Source organism: Neurospora tetraspora (assembly GCF_033439725.1).
Source record: "Neurospora tetraspora strain CBS 560.94 chromosome Unknown B0H65scaffold_11, whole genome shotgun sequence".
NCBI lineage: Eukaryota > Fungi > Ascomycota > Sordariomycetes > Sordariales > Sordariaceae > Neurospora > Neurospora tetraspora.
Window position 1 is genome coordinate 601,058 of NW_026944393.1, and position 18,671 is coordinate 619,728.

Sequence of the window (18,671 nt, forward strand, 5' to 3'; positions counted from 1 at the left end):
GTTTCTAAAGAACGAGTTTCTTGAGCTTACTCTGAGGGATAGCCCGAAATTTACTTATATTTTAATTCCCTTTTCCCCCTATAATCTCCTTAGATTGGTCTTCCTAATTTGGTTTCCCTAATTCGAATAAAATTATATAATAATTATAATACGTTAGCGTAGATAAATAGAACGTTTAGTAATTATATTTACGAATATAAAATAAAAGAAGAAAAAAGAGGGTTATAAATACAATTTAAATATATAACGTCTATATTTATATTACCAGCGGTACTTTAAATATTTTCGTACGCCGTTATATTATAGGGCCCTTATAGTACCCCCTTTAGGGGCTAGTAATAATAGAGAGGGGAAATAGTAAGTATAAAGACGATTAGAACGTTATTTAGGATTATTTAGCAAAATAATAAATATTTCGGTAGAAGGGTTACGTTTAGTAATATTTTAATTAGTATTCTACCTTTAAATAAGAATTTTAACGCTAAGTAGTTTCCTATCTTAATATACGCGCTAAAGGATTTTGTCGGATTTTAATTGGGTATATCCGGGGAAGGCCTATTTTAAAGGATTTAAAAGTAAAACTATATATTTAATCAGCAATTTCGTAAACGGGAACTTCTTTTAAGAGGGAGTAATATTATAAAGCTAGATTACATACCCTATACTAGTCGTACTATTAACTAATATTATATTGCGGCTTAGTTGTAACTATTATTATAGTATTAGGCTTAGCCTTAGTAGCGGTCACGGGGTAGATCCACCTAATTAGGTAGATCTTACCCGTACCCTATATTTACCCTAGCTACGCACACCTTTCTTACTTCCTTCGTACAATAACAAAGATTATTCTTTATATTTAACGGTGCACTCGCTCCGTAATACGTATACGTATATATAAGTGCCTAACTACCTAAAGTAGCCTCCCTATCTAGGCACTATAGAATGCTATAGAGTACTATAGAGTACTATAGGGTAGTATAGGGTACTATAGGTCGTCTAGCCAAGTGCCAAATGCCAGTACTAGGCGCCAGCCCCGTAATAATATCTTAACTTTATCCTTAGGGGAATTAAAACTTAGTATATTACCTAGCAGCTGTGTAGCGCGCGCGGCCCGGGCCCATTCCGTTCCGTTCCGTTAATTAGAATGGGGTAGGGTAACCGGGGGCACTAAACTAGTCCGTGCGTACTCCACTTTTCTTAAGCTGAAAGTACTGAATATATACCCAAATGTAAATTACGTATCTTATATAATTACCGTAATTACTAAAAATATATAATTAATATATAATGAAATATTTATACGCGAGAGCCTCTCACCAGCCCCCTACACCCCCGGAGCTAACCCTAATCCTAATTAACTCTAACTAACCCTAACTAACCCTAACTAACCCTAACACTAATATATAATTTACTAAAATGCGGCTATCAACGGCGCGTTCGCGGGCTTCGTAAAGGGTTCGTACGGAGAAGATACCAAAAGCGACTTGGCACGTAACAAATGCCAAGCATCCTAGTACCCCCGGTCACTATCGCCATTGGGATACGCCGCAGCGCCGGAGGGAGGCTAGGTAATATAGAGGGAGGGAAGGACCTAGGGAGGCCCACGATTCGGATCGAAGAAGATGCGTACGGCCTAGCCTACCTTATTTATCCATATCCATATCGTCGTGCTACCTAATTTAGGTAGCCGAACGGGTGCGTCTAATTATGTTAGCCGGCGCCAACGATAGTAGGTGCGTGGGTGGTGTAACGACGGGAACGCGCTTACCCGCCCGCCTACCTAGGTACTACCAACGAACCTCAAAAAGTCCCGTTCTTAGGTAAGGTAGGTAGGTAGGTAGGTAGGTAGGGTAGGTCTCCGCCAACGTCCATGGAATCTATCTCCCTCCCGCGGCGCTGCAGTGGTGGGTCGGGTCGGGTGTTGCACCGTCCGTTCACCTTCTTCCCCCTTCTCTTCCGTCCCTTTCCCCAGTTGACACGGATATCACCTACGTAAGTCGTGCGGACGTGTTAACATGTACACCTGCCTGCCTACGTACATGGGTGCTCAGCAGCAGCTCCAGGGTATGATGCCCTGCGGCCTGCTCGGACGGCCTGCTCGGACGGCCAGGGTCAATCCGATCCGGACATGAATGATCTAGCCCTTATCAGTGTTCTCTTCTGGATAGAGGGAATGATTGACCGTGCCCCCCTCCAGTCATTCAGGTTTGGCGCAGGGCGCGGGAATCGAGACCGGACGAGAGTTGGGATGAAAGATTGAGTAAAGGACAGGGGCGGAGAAAGGAGGGACGGTACGGGAAAAAAAAAAAAAAAAACGCTCAACTCGTTAACAACCTGCTGTCTTGACTCTTGAGTTCCCTTGGAGGTTTCACTTGGAGAATGGAGGGGAGCACGGCGGACAAAATGAATGCTCCTACGGGCCACGGCCTTTGCTGTCTTTTAAGAGCCAAGACACATGGACACTACTCCAGAGACACTACTCCAGAGAGTGTGTGGGATACTTACTTGACGTCAAATGTCGCACGTAGTAGCATAGCACACTTTAACTGAAGTGTTAGGGCATGTAGGAATAAGGAACTCCGTGGATTACGTGAGCGGAGTGACGGGACGACACTGCACCATACAACACGCGATAGTGTCAGGTTATCAATCTTCGAGGAGAAGAGGGAAACGTCGTTAATCATTAGGTGTGCAGAGTGTCTGTCGTTCAGTCGTTCAATCGTTATTGGCTGGCGCTTGGCACCTTGCCAGGCTCCCCGATTCCCAGCCTACCACTTCGGCCCCCTCCACCCCCTTGCCCTCGTATCAGCTTTCCACTACCCAACAAAATACTTCCTCATTGTCTCCCTATAAGCGTTGTACTTAATTGCGCTCAGCGGGTTTTCTTCTAAGTAATCCATCACTTTAGCCACCTCCTCTTTACTTATTTCCGTAGCGTAGGTCTTTTGTACATCTGCGACGGCGGCGTAGAGGGCTGATTCGCTTAGGTAGTTGGAGGTAGAGATAGTACGTCCAATAGCGCCAGCGCTTCTAAGGCCAAATTACCTATTCCTCTCCACAGCCTCTACTATAACCCCTGCCATCCTCTTTAATACTTCCTTAGTTGTCTCTTTTATAACTTCTTCTTTTATATCCTCCTTAACCTCTTCCCTAACATCGTCTCTAATATTTTCCGCCCACTCCTTACCCAAATCTCGCTGTATGTCCTCTATTTGACCGGCTATCTCTGCTCTGACTTGTTCTTCGAATTCGAGCTGGGCCCAGTCCTCCAGCTTTGAACAAGCCGTGTCGAATCCGGCGTCAATGGTGTCATCGATTCGGTGCCGGACACTGGAGGTTTCCGAGGTGTTGTACCGGCAGTTGTGATGGCATGTCTGGCTGTCGTGGTCATGGTGGGAAACTCTGCCAGGATCCAGGCAGGCGACTTCGAGATGTTCGACGCGCCTTTCAAGGGCCGCGTTGCGGGTGAGAAGCTGTTTTTCAAGGGCTGCGTTGTGGGTGAGAAGTTGTTAGATGATGAAGGATAATTTTCGTATGTCGGTTAAGGCTTCTACCGCGTCGAGAGCGGTGGGTAAGGGCGGGAGGGAGGGGAGCAGGGCGAGGTCGGAGGGGGTTGTGAATTGTAGGCGTTTTCCGTTTCGATTTGTAGAGGAAGTTCGTTAGCGGGTGACTAGGTATCATAAAGGTAGTACCTTGGGCTGGGGGGACGTACTCGATAGGGGGGAGAATTGCATTAACTCTTTAACTCTACGAAGCGTTCTACTCTATCGATTCGAACAATTAGTGGTTGCTTGGACCTACAATAACGCGTTTATTTTTGTAATCGAAGTAGGGAAGTAAGAATCTGCTTGTACTTACTATTCGTTTACGTATTTAAATTGAAATTAATATTTAGGTAGTATTTTAAAGCTTACTAGAGGTAGTATAGGTAGGACTACTTAGTTGTGCCTTTTATACTTCGTAATATATTAATTCGTATACTGTAATCCTCGGGTTAATAATTTACCCGCTAGTACCGCCGTATAACCTTATAAGAAATATACAATCTACGTCAATTCTTAGTCGACTACGAATATTAGCGAGCGAAAAGATTAATAGTAGTAAGGCTAACTATATTCGAGCTTCGACTAGAAGGGATAGGGTGTCTAAATAGATCGAAATATCTTTGACCGAAGTAAGAGAGTATAAATTATCCATTATGGCTCTGTATCGCTCCTTGGCTTCCAAGGGACGGTTTAGAAGGACGATAAAAGTCGGCGGCTCTATTATAATAAAGCGCAGTCGAATGAACCTGCCCACGGATACTACTACCTGTTGTATAGTAGGGAGTGTAGGGGAGGATATATTTCTAAATTCGACGGACTAGACATCCTCGGGGTAAATGAATAGGTAAAGAAGAATATTGCCCGTTTTATTAACGAAATAACTACGAAATATAAATAAAGCTGTTCGCTTCTCAATATTAATATATATATCGATTATTAAGTTTAATATATGCCGAGCGAGACCTATAGCATCCTAAATAATTTATTCAGTTCGAGAAACCAAATCGATTTAGTAATTTATTTTATAATCGTTTATATCTAATGTAATTAATATATTGTCGCCGTAAAACCGATCGATACTATTAATAGAATCGTTACTAATATAAATTTCAAAATAAGTTTATAAGTAGAGAGTAAACGAATAACCTACCGCCTTCTCGTAAAGATATAACCGTCGGTCTAATTTATTATAATTAGGAGGTAAGATAGTAGAGAAGCTATTAACCGCAGTATCTCCACCCGCAGCCCTATTGAGAAGCCCCAATCCTTTCTATAAGTAAATTTAAGAAGTAGGAGTTGGCAAGTTTTTATAACTTCTCGACTATAGATTATATTACTTCGAATTGTAATAACCGGAGAAAGACAGACTAGCCACATATCCAAACGGATATATAACCTTAGGCCGTAGTAAATTAGAAAGAGGGAAGAAAGGGGAACGGTCCCGCCGCTCTCTCGTAAAGATGCAATTGTCGGTCTAGTTTACTATAACTAGGACGCAAGACAGCAAAGAAGCTACTGACCGCAACATCTCCACCCGCGGCCCTATCGAGAAGCCCCGGTCCTTTCAACTTCAACAGGTGAGCCTGAGGAGTAGGAGTTGGCAAGTTTTTATGGCTCTCGACTCAGAGGTCACGTTACTTCGAGTTGCAGCAACTGGAAAGAGACTGGACGGCCACATACCCAACGGATGGATATATGACCTCAGGCCGTGATGAATTGGGAAAGGGGGCAGAAGGGGACGGCCTGCCGCTCTCTCGTGAAGATGCAACAAGTTGCATCGACTGGAAAGAGACTGGACTCCTATGCATCTCCCTGGAGAGATGCACAGCATCAGAACCGCGGCGAATCGGGGAGACGGGCAAGAGGGCAAGAGGCAAAGGGGAGGGAGGGAGAATGGGGGTTGATATGAACGAAACCTTGGACCGGCCATGATCGTCTTCTGCGCACTACGAGTCCGATAGGGCTAGGCGGAGGCGAGGTCAGGTTTCTGACCGTGAGGAGGACAACGGTTGTGTAGGTGATACTCGGGCATCGGGGTTGTTGTTGTCATCGCCTAATTGATGCAATGGTTGTAGTATATGGGGCGCCGAGTCGGCCATGGCGGTGGAGGTTGGATTAGGTTAGGAGGACTGGAGGTGGTGATGATGGGCAAAGGGACGAGACGACGTCAAAAGTGGAGGCAGAAATGGAACAGACGGAAAGGGTGTGTGAGTGACCAATTGAATTGATTGAGCAAAGTGCGGGTAGAAGATGGGGAGAAAAAGACAGCTCCCAAGGCCTGGGGAGGCCGGGTTCATATACGCTTCCTCTGCCCCCTCTTTTTTCGTTACAGGGATTCTCTTGGCCAACCAGGTGGCTCCGTGAACGGGATGTGCAAGTCACTAACAGGAATGGGTGCGATTCTCACCAAATCTGTTACGGGTCTGCACATCCTATCAACGGAGCCCTACGTGGCCGGCCAAGGCGGGAGCTTACAGGGGTAAAAAAGTGGCCCCCGCGGCCTTGCTGGCATAGCTGCCTGCTTGGCAAAAGAGGTGGAGACTGGAGCCCGTCTTTTTGCTTGCTCTGCGAAACAAACGCCTGTGCACGTGACCGATGGCCACGCCGGGCCTCTTGATTGGTTGCTCGAGGATAATTATGGATGTGGCTGCGCGTGTGGCCGACGGCGTGGCTGACGCATACGCGACACAGACCAACGCGCTGGACGCCCGCAACGACATCTCTTTAAAGAAGTGCTGAGAAGTTGCGCCGCCGGTGCTGTCGCATCACATACCAACTTTGCCCCAGTCAAATGGCCACCATATCCTCATTCCGTTGCGATGTCCGACGCTCTGTCCTCCGATAACACCTTTTCCTCATCAAGCCCGGTCAAAGTTGGAAGCACGCCTCGAATAAACATGGAAGTGGTCCATGGAGAGAGCAACTGGCCCGGCGCATCGCTACTTTACCGGGTCAGATTGTCCGGTGGCCTGTGGGCCGTCATTGTCTTTCTTTCCCCCTTCCCTCGCCGCTAAGGGCTTTCTGACCGTCGTTGACCAGTATCCAAGTTGACCAGTTCGTGGGCACGGCTCCCAGTCGCCACTCCCCATAAAAGCTGCAGAATGAAGACAGGTGTCCATTAGCATGCATCCAGAGATATACGGGCAGCTGTGTATGTGCATCTTGAAAACCCCCGAAGAAAAGGTTTCGCCTCTGTCATTATTTGCAGTGCCCCGGATCTATAAAACATCCTCTTCTGCTCTTATTTCCCTAGTCCATTTCCTTCCTTTGATTCATCCTCTCAGCACCGAGTACCTCAGTCAACGATCAACCTGTTAGGAAAAATCCATCAACAACCTGACCACCGCCCGTCATGTCATCATCCTCCATCGGGACCGGTCGCCCTGTACTCCAGGAGAAGGCTCTCTCCCGACAAGCTATCGATGACAACCGCGCCACTCTCCTCGAGGGCTCGGGCCGTGACGTCCAACGCCCCACGTCCCACGGTGGAAAAAACGCCCACAACACCGTTCAGCAGCCCAAGTGCCCCCAGTTTCTCATTGATGGCGTGACATGCATCACGTCTAATTACCCACCCCCACTGGACGAATATACGCGTTTTAGTCCCTACACCGTAGGGCTACACCTACATCAAGAAGACTGCAATAACGAGTTCAAGCTCAAGCAACCCACGCAAAACTTCATTCGATTCGAGTACTGCATCGAATCCTTCCATTACCCCGTCCACGTCTGCCAGGAGCCCACAATGTTTCAGGCTGATATTATGAGGAAGATGGAGTGGCACATTCGACTCCGCCACTTCTTTGTCGACCTAGACCAGCAGCTTGAAGAGCTCGAGGACTACCTCTCCATGTCCTCCTCCTCCTCCTCCTCCTCCTCATCTTCTTCTGCCAACAACAACAACCTGGACGTGAACACGAACCTCACAGACACCGCCGCCCTAGCCAACTGGACCTCCTACGAACTCCCGGACAATGCGGCCGGCCCATCCTACTTCCCCTTGGTCGACCGCCGTGACCTTGATCGGTTCACCAACCTCCGGTACTGCCGACGGGTTGTATTCTCGTAGTTTAACGGGGAGGGAAAGTGGCTGACGGGTCGCTGGCTCGTAGTCGCCTACGTTTTTGCCTCTACGTACGAAGCCGCTTGTAAGCTGGACGTCAAAGCCCTGTTATCACCGGGCTGCTCCGGTACCGTGACCACTGCCCATGGTACAGGCTCAGGTACAGGTACAGGTACAAGTACCCACTATAATACTGACACCATGCTGGCTCTCCATGCCATCTCCTGGGCCCCGCAAAGCCGCATTCGTAGTGGTAACGATCCGGCGATCGGCAGATTTTACCAGCTTGAGCGGAGGCGGAAGAGGGCATCGGAGTTTTACATCTATCGGTACGACGGTGGCGGCGGCGGCGACCAAACATCAGGAAAGCAGAGGAAGAAGAAGAAGATTGGCGCAACCACGACAACCTCAACCTCAACCCCCACTGTTGTGGAAACCGAAGACAAGGCTGACACCACTATCACTACCATGACTACGACCACGAAGAAGACCGATATTGTGGAGGTTGAGGAGACGGGAACCAGCAGCAGCGGCGCGGAAAAGGAAACGGAGATGTTCCCTACCGTCTACTACGACCCCTACCAGAGAAAACGCAGACCGGACCAGATACTTGTCGATGCTGCCCCTGCCGGAGTACCTATCCCCCAGGAACTCGAGGACCGTTGCCATCTCATTGATCGACTGTGGCCGGCTTTGATGACGGGTCAGTACATCCAGCAGGCGACGACGGATAGTGACGACCTTGAGTGGGATTGGATCGATGATTGGTCCAATACTTCTACCGAGTGAGATGGACACATACGCTATGGATTCAACAGCGGCCGGAAGTGTATGCCAATTACAGGCGAGGCATCCCCGACCTTCAAAGGCTCATCGGCGGGCAGCTTCATTTAGGATCGAGGTTATGTCAGTAGTGATTAGAGGAGGATCAGCAATAATACCGTAGTGTCTTTTACTTTGCAATGCACACCTTGCTCAACTTGTCTAGGCAATTCTACATCCAATTTACGTGTTTTCCTGCGACGACCGTGACTTCTGGTATTACCAGCCAGGGCTCCAAGCGCCTCGTGTCTTTGGCGTGACGAACAAGTGAGCCAGGTGCAAGTCAAGCGCATCAAGCCAAGGCACTTCCATAGCAAAGAGAGGTATTCTTCAGAGGATCAATCAACGGACAGCTGCATTTCGGATCGAGGTTATTCCAGTAGAGGAGGATCAGCAATAATAGCGTAATGTCTTTTTGCAAAAAAAACCGACCCTTGGAAAGTTCGTCAGCTCGAGACCTCAGTCAACTTGTCTACTCGGCAGGTCTCGAGTGACCGTGCCCTCGGCAAAAAGAAGGACGTCACTAGTCCGGACAAGTAGTAATTCTTCAGCGCTTAGTCAAGGCTCCCATGTCACAGTACACCGCCCAATCCATCACACTCGAGCAGGGAGGAGTCCAGGTGTATCTTTACGGAATGTTGGTATGAGCATTGGAAGAAATTTGAAGTAAGATAGAAGTGCCCACAGGTTGTTACAACATCTCATTGCTTCTCGGCCGCCTCACCACCGTCTCTCTTTCTTCCCCTCTCTCGATGATAACAAAAGCGAGCCGTCCAGAGCTCTCTTCCACCCCCGTATTGTATTCTCGGCTCCTTGTTCCTGATTACGACCTCCCTTTCCATTCATCGTCATGGTCCTTCTTCGGATATGTTTCACAATCTGGCTCGCCGAGGAGTTGCTGCTGCTGCCCTTCAAGACATGTGAGACGCGAGTAAGAATCCATGTGTGGATCGAAAATGCATCTTGCTCAACAGCGGCCTGGTTGCAATTGTTGCCAGCGGAAATCACACTTCTGTTCTCAGGGCAGGCGCGGGCCCGGGCACGGTCATGCATGATGGGCCGGTCTGCTTCCGGTCAGTGGGACCTGCTTTACAAATTTCCGAGATTGGCCATTCAGAAATAACCTGGAAAGCCGTTGGCACCACAGGGCCAATTTGAAGAGGAAGTGGAAGTGGAAGTCACGACTGCTGGGTGCTTGCGGTACCGATCTGGACCTGCCATCATAATTCACCCCACACCCGGACGTACGTGATCCGTCAACTCCATCGCACTTGCTTCTCGCTCACCACCCGTAGGTACCTAGGTATCTTGATGACGATAAAGGGCAGTCACGGGGACTTGGCTCCATGCCCAGAATTGAATGAAGGTCACGACTCACGAGAGGGCTCTTTCCTTGCCTCACACCTCACATCGGCTTGGTTTCCACTTGGCTTGTTCGTGCCAAAGACAGGAGGCGCTTCGAGCTTCCAGTTCCAGTTCAATTCTTATCTCAGAAGCTCAGACGTCTCCATGTAATTTTTCGCTCCCTTCGGTCGCGGGCTTCGCCAAGAAGAAGGGGGCCATACGGCCCGTACGCAACGTATAAAGTCAAATATAAAATAATTCATCCTATTAAAAAGGTCTGTACGTAGTCTATACGCTATAGCTTTCTGTAGCTTATTATATTTAATATAGGCTTACCTATAGAAGACATATAAGCCGCGGATTAGGTTCTAAGTGTAAACTGAAATCAAACCCCTATAGTAAATACCTAGGACTATTTATTAACTAAGTAATAACATTACCACCACAATACTAATAAGGATATAAATTAGCAGAACAGTAAAGAAATAGCCAGGTATTCCAACGATATAAATCGTTTAATAATTAAATAGATAGAACTCAAATGCTTTTAGTATATTTTAAAGTATACACTAAAATTAGATTTCCGTCTAGTCACCTCTTACTATTATAAATTTTAAGCTACAATTTAAGATGGAATAAAAGTAGGTATATACGTAGTACTCGTAAAGCACAACCTTTGTGTGTATTTACTTTTTTAATATTTTAATTTATATGCGTTCAATTATTATTAGTAATTACGATAGAGGAATTTTTCGACCCTAAATGGTAAATTAATAACTTTATTTATACTATCATAAGTATTCCGACGGTAAGGAAGGAATATATTAATACGGTGTATAGTTTAATATATAATAACCGAGATATAATATTAGTAGCAGCGATTAATTATAGTAAGAGTATTATTTCATATATTTTTTTAACGCTTACTAATAAAATCACAATATAAATCGTACCCTTTACTAAATTTAGCCAAGCCTAGGTTAACGATATTGTAAGGAAGGTAGAAGGCTCCAAACTTGTGTAGATAGATATTGAACTTTTTTTAAAAGTATGGAAAATTAGGAGAGGTATCCCCTATTCCTTTTAATATAATATAACTTTAAAGTTAACTTTTAGGACTTTTAATACCTAGAAGTATAGAAGAATATTAAGCTAGGATTTTATACGTATATTCTATTAGGCCTCGAATAAATATTAAATACTAAATTCAAAGCCGCGTTATATAGTCTAAATGTTTATAAATATATTAGTCTTTTTACTATCGACGAATTGTATATTATTAGTAAATGAAGAGATTTCTAGGAAGACTTTATTCGGTTGAAGAATTTAAGGGGCCTTCTATTACGTAGGATCCTATAGCTCGGTTATATTAGTACGCTAGACAGGGATAATTAAGAATTTATATTAGATTATAGTAGCTTTAATTAGTAGTAGGATCCTGCGGTTCGCTACGTATTATCCATACTAGTATTAATAGACTAGAGATTAATATTATTATCTAACCGCTCCTCCGTATTTTAATTAAAGATCTACGGCGTTTATAGTTCTTAGTCGACGGCTATGCCCCTAAAATTGTACGAGAAATTCCGAAAATAATTATTTATATTAATAATAAGAAGAAGTTTAGGAATATAAGGTATATCCTTATTAATTATATAAGGGCTTTTGGTTGTTCTAAATTCTTTATTTATTAGGTAGTCCGCTATTACGATATTAAAGTTATATCCGTTAATTAACATATTATTTTAAGAGATTTTTCTAATAATACAGATTACTATATTATAATTGCGATGGTATTACTAGGTATGGGCATAGATATACTAAATATATAACGAATTATCTAATTTGGACTACCTAAAGAGGTTAGCCTTATAAATCTTTAGTACCGTTTTAAAAAAACAATGCAGAAAAATAAAGAAGGCTATAGTATAGTTTATTTCTTTATACTATACTATTGCTTCGACTACTTAGGGTAAGAAGAAAGCTTATTTAAGCGCTCTAAACCTGTTAAATTATATTAAGTATAGCGTATTGTAAAGGTAGTATATAGATTTACCCTCATAATTAATAATAAATTTCGAAAAGTTACCCTTCTAAAATAAAGTGATAAAATTAGTAACGCTACCAGCCGACTAATTAACCGTAGAAGTGAAGTATTTAGCCAACTAATTAATTAAAAGAATGAAATATTTTTAATTACACTAATACTACCGCGCTCTAAAGATATAACTCTTACGCTAGAAAATAATATTAAAACGTATTCTTTATTCGATTTTTCCGTTAAAGTTAAATAGATAGAGGTAGATAAAGGTAAATACAAAGAACTATCTAACACTATCAAGGGCTTTCTAAATGCCAGCTACTTCCGGAAATTTGCCTTGGATTATTTTTAAGAACCGTATAATGATTCGAATTTTAAGGACAAGAAATTAATAGAGTAGTAGTATTATTATAATAGTTACAATTACGAACTAGGAAAAGTGTTTAAATTTTTACTAAAGGATAAGGGGAAAGAGAGGCCGTTAATTAGTTTATTGGCTACTATAATTTTAAAAACATTTAACCGTTAGTACGAAAAATAAGTTTAAAATTTAGTACTTAATAAGGATTGTTTCTTCGATATTATCCTAGAATTCTTTATAATTCCTACGTTGCAAAATATAATTGCTAGACTCTTTTCGATATTTTGAAGTAAGAAGGGGGCGCTAAATAAATTATATTTTAAATCGTTCGATAAATTATTAGACAAAGTAGAGGAATTACGGCACTGGGAGTTTATTGACACTAAAGGGGAGCTATTGGTCAATTGGTATATAGATTCTCTTAATACTATCTTTGAAGAATAGGAAGAGGAGCGAGATATAAGAAAGAAAGTAAGGGATGAGGTAAAGGTTGTAAAGGCTATTGGCGAAGCTATTAAATAGACGGCTGGCTGGAAGCGGGTTTACTTTATACTATTAGAAGGTTTATTGATACTAGTATAAAAGCGCTAGAAGTGCTTAAAATTCGATATAAATATAGTATATTGTAATTAATGTTATTCTAATCATTTCGTCAATTTTTGAGTAAAATCAGGGCTTTCCTATATGTGTGTATGTTAATTGGATTTAATTGAATGATATTTGCAGCTTTATTAACCTTACTTAATATACTTAAGTACTTATAATATTAAAAAGTAAAAATATTAATATCGATATTAATTTTATATATTTATAATATCGCCAACTGGATCAATTATATTAGTAAATTATAAATTATCATCTTTAACCTTAAAAAGATGTTCACCTTCTTCCTCCTAATTAATATCTCCATTTCTACTACTACTAACGCTAAGTAAAAACCTTTGGTTTATAGTATCCTTTAGTTCCACTACGGCTTTATTAAAATCGTTTAATTTAAAGAATAGAATTTATTATCCGATTCGATATATATTAGGGGTATTAAAGGCTCTTAAATCTAGTTTACTAAACCTTTTTATTTTACTATCTCTATATAGTTTGATAATATAAAAAGTAATATTAGTAATGGGATTACTAGATGTATAGGTTCCGTTTTGGTTGGTATTAAAAAACCGTTCTATCGATTTGCCAATGATGGAGAGGTAGTTGCTATTAAGAGATGGACGGGAGAATATAGTATGGATGTCGTACGTTGAATTCTTATAGTTTTTAATATTAATAGCGTATGTAGTATTAATATGTTCGAAGAATAAATCGATAGGCTTATAGTAATTACTAGTTATAGTATAACGAATAAAACTACTTTTGAAAATAGTATTACGAAAGTTAGAATTTATTAATATATTAAGGTAAAGAAGTTAGGCGAAATATAATATCTCTATATTATGATTTAGTAATTTCCCGCCTCAGAAAATAATGGGTAATAAAGGAATAATTTCCTTTATAAACTTATAATTATTAAAACGGATTATTTTATAAAATACTAATAGAATTTGAATTATTTATATTAATCGATAATAGCTTCGAAATTCCTTATCAATTTTATTTTCGCTTTTAATATTATTGTATATACCTTTCTATATTATCAGTAATAAAACTTCGTTAAAGATACGTTAAAAGACTTTATTAAAAGTTAGAAGGTTGTTTATATTTGCTATGGTTTCCTTAATGCTATTAACGTTTAGCTAGGTTTCTTCTAATATTCCTTTTTTTATAAAAAAGTCGATGATAAATATTAGAAGTCTAGTAGAATAATTATGTATTAATAAAGGTATGATATAGTAATATTTTATATCCTTTTTATTACTAAATTTCGTTTGCTAGAAGAATGGAATATCGGCTAATATAGTGGTAGGTAAATAATTTGCTTTAGGACTAGCATCGAAAGAATAACGCCAAAGAAGGTTATAGAAATTGACTTCAATATAGAAAAAGATAGGGATAAGTACTATCTATTTTCTTTAGTCCTATAATTCGCTAGCTTCAAGCTATAATTATTTAATTCTTTTAGTAAAAAAAGTCGTTTTTTAGTCCCTATAGATAAAGGTAAGCCGTTCAATATAATTTTTAAATTCTAGACGGTACTTCTATATTTCTTTTTATAATTTATATTTACCTTTAATCGTAACTTCGTCTTCGAATATAGTACTTAATTAAACGAAAGGGGAATACTTATAATTGATTATTTTAATAATAGGCATTTCTAGAATCTTTTTTTTTAAATAAGGTAGTGAATACTTTTATAATAAGCTAAGAAGATCGCTTCTTTAATCCCTTAGGGTATGAAAGGATATATTTACGGACTATTTTAACCGTATACTTTATTTTAGGCTTGAAAGCTTTTTATTTTAAAGGCCCATTTAATTCCGGGTAGCTAATTAGTATACTATTGTTAAATTAACTATTTTATACTCTTTACCCCCTTTAAGCTCTCTAATCTTATTTTAGAAATTGAAATTATTATATACGATAATACCGTTAGGATTATAGGTAATATCTTTAATAACTTTCTTTATTAATTTCATTATCGAATTAAGTAATTAATTAAATACTATATGCGAAGATACTACGCTTATAGTTAATAATATATTAATAATACGTTTAAGGGTCCTATTTAAAAGTATATATAACCTAAGAATTTAGCGTAAAAAGATTCTAGTGTTTTAGGCGTAGTTACGAAGGAGAAGGGAAGATAGTAGAATGATCTAGGAGCTACAATCTTCGTTAACGGTTTTATTTTAAACTATAAGGATATTAAGGAATTATATCATTATTTTTATTAATTTACAAAGATAAAGGTATTAAAAAAGTTTAGTTAAGATTATTTACTTAGTTTTATAATATTTAAGAAAAAAAAGAGACTATTTGCGGTACTTTTTTTTATAAAATAGGCTAAAGTTGAGTAAAAGTATTTTAAAACTATATTATATTATATATTTTAATAATAGTAGTTAGTAAACGGTTTAAGTATAGTTCGAATTTAGTAAAATATAGTTCCTTAAATAAAGTACTTATTTCTTTACAGATTACTATAGCGGTATAAAATTCATTATTATTATTTTTAACTTCTTTAACTATTAATTTAGCCCTTCTTAAAATAGTACTTATACGCTAGTCTTTAAGGGCCTTAATAAATTAATTGAGGTGGAAGCGGTATTTGACCTATTTTGTAAAGAATATTATAATAGAATATACCCTACTATTACCTTACTTACAATTATCGGTCCTTATTATAGTATTACGGGCCGAGGCACTATTGGGGGTAGGGTAAGATATACGTTATTATACGGAAGAGAGGAAAGGAAGGTATACGTAGAGGACTAACTATATAAGCAGTAACCTTAGCAGGCTAATCCGTACTTACGCATACATACAACTACACGTAACTACTATGCTCTAGGTATAATATATAAAGTAGTTAATATAGTACGAGAATATTATAAGTTAACTTTATAATACTATCCCCCTTTAAAAGAAGTTTTAGCAGCTTCGAATCTATATATATATATAATAGTATTCCAAATTATTTATTTCAAACTCTTTTCGTAATTTTCTAATATTCTATTATAATTTATAAACTCTATTTTTAATATTCGATTAAATTAAATATCTATTAAACGTCTTACTATCCTCGCAAATACTATATCTAATCCCTATTCCTCGTATACCGGGAATTTAATTAAAGGTATTATCGTGATTATAACTGTATTAAGCGGCGGCCTCGTAACGCTGATAACAGTAGCGGTCTAATATTAAACAATACAAGTAGACCGGCGCCTCGGAGGTACTAAGGGCGCTAGAATAGCGATCGGTATTAAAGCGGTAACCGGTATTAAAGTTCGTCCGGCTAATATAGTCTCTATATTTAGTAATATAGGTTTATTGGGGAACTCGTCGTAAAAGCACTAAAACATCTCCTCGCAATCAATAACGTTATCTTTAAATTCCCAAATCGGCTAATTATCACCTATCTATTTAACTTAATAATACTAATAATAATTACCGCCAAATTAAACGCAATCAATAAACTTCTCGAAGTTCTATTCCTCCCGTTCCTTATAATTATCCGTTCTAATTATTACGCGACTATTATTTACTTTTACATCGGACGACGTATTCTAACTAAATAAACCTCTACCGATCTATAATTATACTATAAAAACGTAGAAAACTAGCAAACACTTTATATTAATCGGGAGCGCAAAGTATACTATATAATTTTCCGCCCGAATAACGCAAAAAGGGCCCTCCTATCGTAAGCAAAACTTTAAATATAATTGGCCGTCAACAAAATTTATTATATTAAATAAAACTATATTACCGGGGTAGTATTTAAAGGACTCGACGTATTTCTTATTAATATTATCCTCGTATCGTTCTTAAATCTAATAAATTTATTAAATAATAAAATCCTAAATTTACTAAAAATAGTCCGCTAACTTGAATACTTTATAATATTCTTTAAATTAAATTAGGGAAAAGTCTAAAGGTAATAAAGTACAAAATTCGGTATTTATCCGTAAATAATAACAGTAATTAGCGAAGAAGAGAAAGATACCTATCGATAATAATATAGTATTATTCCTAATGAACTCCGCAATTAGCAGCTATTTCGCTCAATTTATTTACGCTTAGTTAATATAAAACTATAAAAATTATTCTATTTCCGTATTAATACACTCTATCTAAATATTAATCTAAGGGTAAAAAGCAGAAATTAATTCACAAATAATAAATAATCTCTTATAAAAGGTAAACTAAAAATATGATACAAATTAAATACTTTTATCGGACAGAATACTATCTAGTAGGCTATAAATAGAATAAATACAATCGATAAAACAGTCCGCGAACTCCTCCGCTTCTACAATTACTACAAATATATAATATTGCATTTTAATTAAATAATCAACGATAATAGCAATATACTTGAAGGTTTAACTAAAATAAATACTTCTTAATAATAAGGTAATATAATTAATAAATATATTTTACTATAATATAAAAGAGATAATTATAGGTTTAAAATAACCAGTTAAACCCTATTTAAATAATTTTATCTTTACGTAAAGGAAGCAACTTTTATAAAAAAAACTTTATATTATTATATATTGCCTCCTAATAAAATTCATATTATAAAAATTCGTATATAATATCGTAACTATGGTAGCCCATACCAAGAGAATTATATTAGCAACTAATTAATTAGAATTAGAACTCCTTATTATAAGGGTTAATAATTACCCTATCGCGCTATTTTACAATACCGTTTATAGCGTAGTATTCGAAAAAGGTATAGTAAAAAACGTTTTTAATAATCAGTAACTACTAGCGCCGCGTCTTATTTATAAAATATGAAAAGAATTCTTATAAAAAAATAAATATTTTATAATTAATATAGATTAGGTCGTCGGTAAATTTATTATCGAAATCCTCCATACCTAATAAATAGAGGGAGAAATTAATAATAGGGTCCTCCTTAGAGAAATAACCGTCTTCGAATTACGAAGGGTCCAAAAGCAGGCATTTTCTAACCGTAAACTTATCGTCTTCTATATTATTAAATTAATCGTTCGGTTTTCAGCTTAATACGTCTAGGCGGAGGTTCCTCGAATTTAATATATATTTAGTTAAAAAATTAAACCAGGACAAGAACTAGGACTACTCTATATAATATTAAATGAATTATTTATTAGTTATAAAAGTTTAAAAATTCTTATAATGTATTAAGATATTGAAAAGCTATTAAGCGCCTTCGAATTTTAACTTCTATTCCTCTAGCGCTTTAATAATGATAAGGAATTCCTTATTATAAATATTATAATTATATTCTTAAGCTATATACTTCGTTAAAAAGTAAATTATTAAGTATAGTACGCCGTTATCCCCGTATGAAAATAAGGTACTGCCTATAACTTAATTAAATATATTTATCTTAACTACTAATTTTTTAGTCTAATCGTAAATCTTTAATACGGGACCCTTAATAAAAGCCGTTTTTAACGCTTTAAAAGCGGATTAATAGCTACTATTCTAAATCTAAGCGGCCTCTTTCTTAATAAATTTATATAGTAGGGTCGCTATTATCGAAAAATTTCGTATAAAGCGTTAGTAGAAATTTATAAAACTTAAGAAAGATTATAAGGACTTTTTAAATTCTAAGGCTACCTATTCGGTAATAGTTTTAACCTTTTCTAGATTTATTTTAATACCTCCCGGAATAATAATTAAACCTAAATATTTCGTACGTATTGTATAAAATTCGTATTTATCGATATTAACGTTAAGGCCGGCCTATATTAAATAATTGAAAATATTATTAATATATTGTTTATAATTTTTAACGTTATTGCAATAAATAAGGATATTATTGAAGTAAGCAGTTGTATAAATGTCGAAAATATTATATAAAATATTATTAATATAATTTTAGAAAGC

At 38.3% G+C, this 18,671-nt stretch overlaps 3 protein-coding genes across 3 annotated transcripts; 1 reads left to right on the forward strand and 2 right to left on the reverse strand.

Annotated features, from left to right (window-relative positions):
• Positions 1-3,047: 3,047 nt before the first annotated feature.
• Positions 3,048-3,497, reverse strand: B0H65DRAFT_566668 (uncharacterized protein; the record flags this gene model as incomplete). Its single annotated transcript, XM_062830334.1, has 1 exon — positions 3,048-3,497. A coding segment is annotated over one exon (450 nt), but the record flags the coding sequence as incomplete, so codon positions are not given.
• A 3,400-nt stretch (positions 3,498-6,897) lies between these two features.
• B0H65DRAFT_447082 (resistant to spore killer) lies at positions 6,898-8,397 on the forward strand (the record flags this gene model as incomplete). The annotated part of the gene is given in 2 exon segments (XM_062825845.1): positions 6,898-7,599; positions 7,615-8,397. 2 exon segments carry the CDS (start codon positions 6,898-6,900, stop codon positions 8,395-8,397), a joined length of 1,485 nt encoding a protein of 494 aa, XP_062676592.1.
• A 4,804-nt stretch (positions 8,398-13,201) lies between these two features.
• Positions 13,202-13,555, reverse strand: B0H65DRAFT_385726 (uncharacterized protein; the record flags this gene model as incomplete). The annotated part of the gene is made up of 1 exon (XM_062823708.1): positions 13,202-13,555. A coding segment is annotated over one exon (354 nt), but the record flags the coding sequence as incomplete, so codon positions are not given.
• Between the last annotated feature and the right edge of the window lie 5,116 nt (positions 13,556-18,671).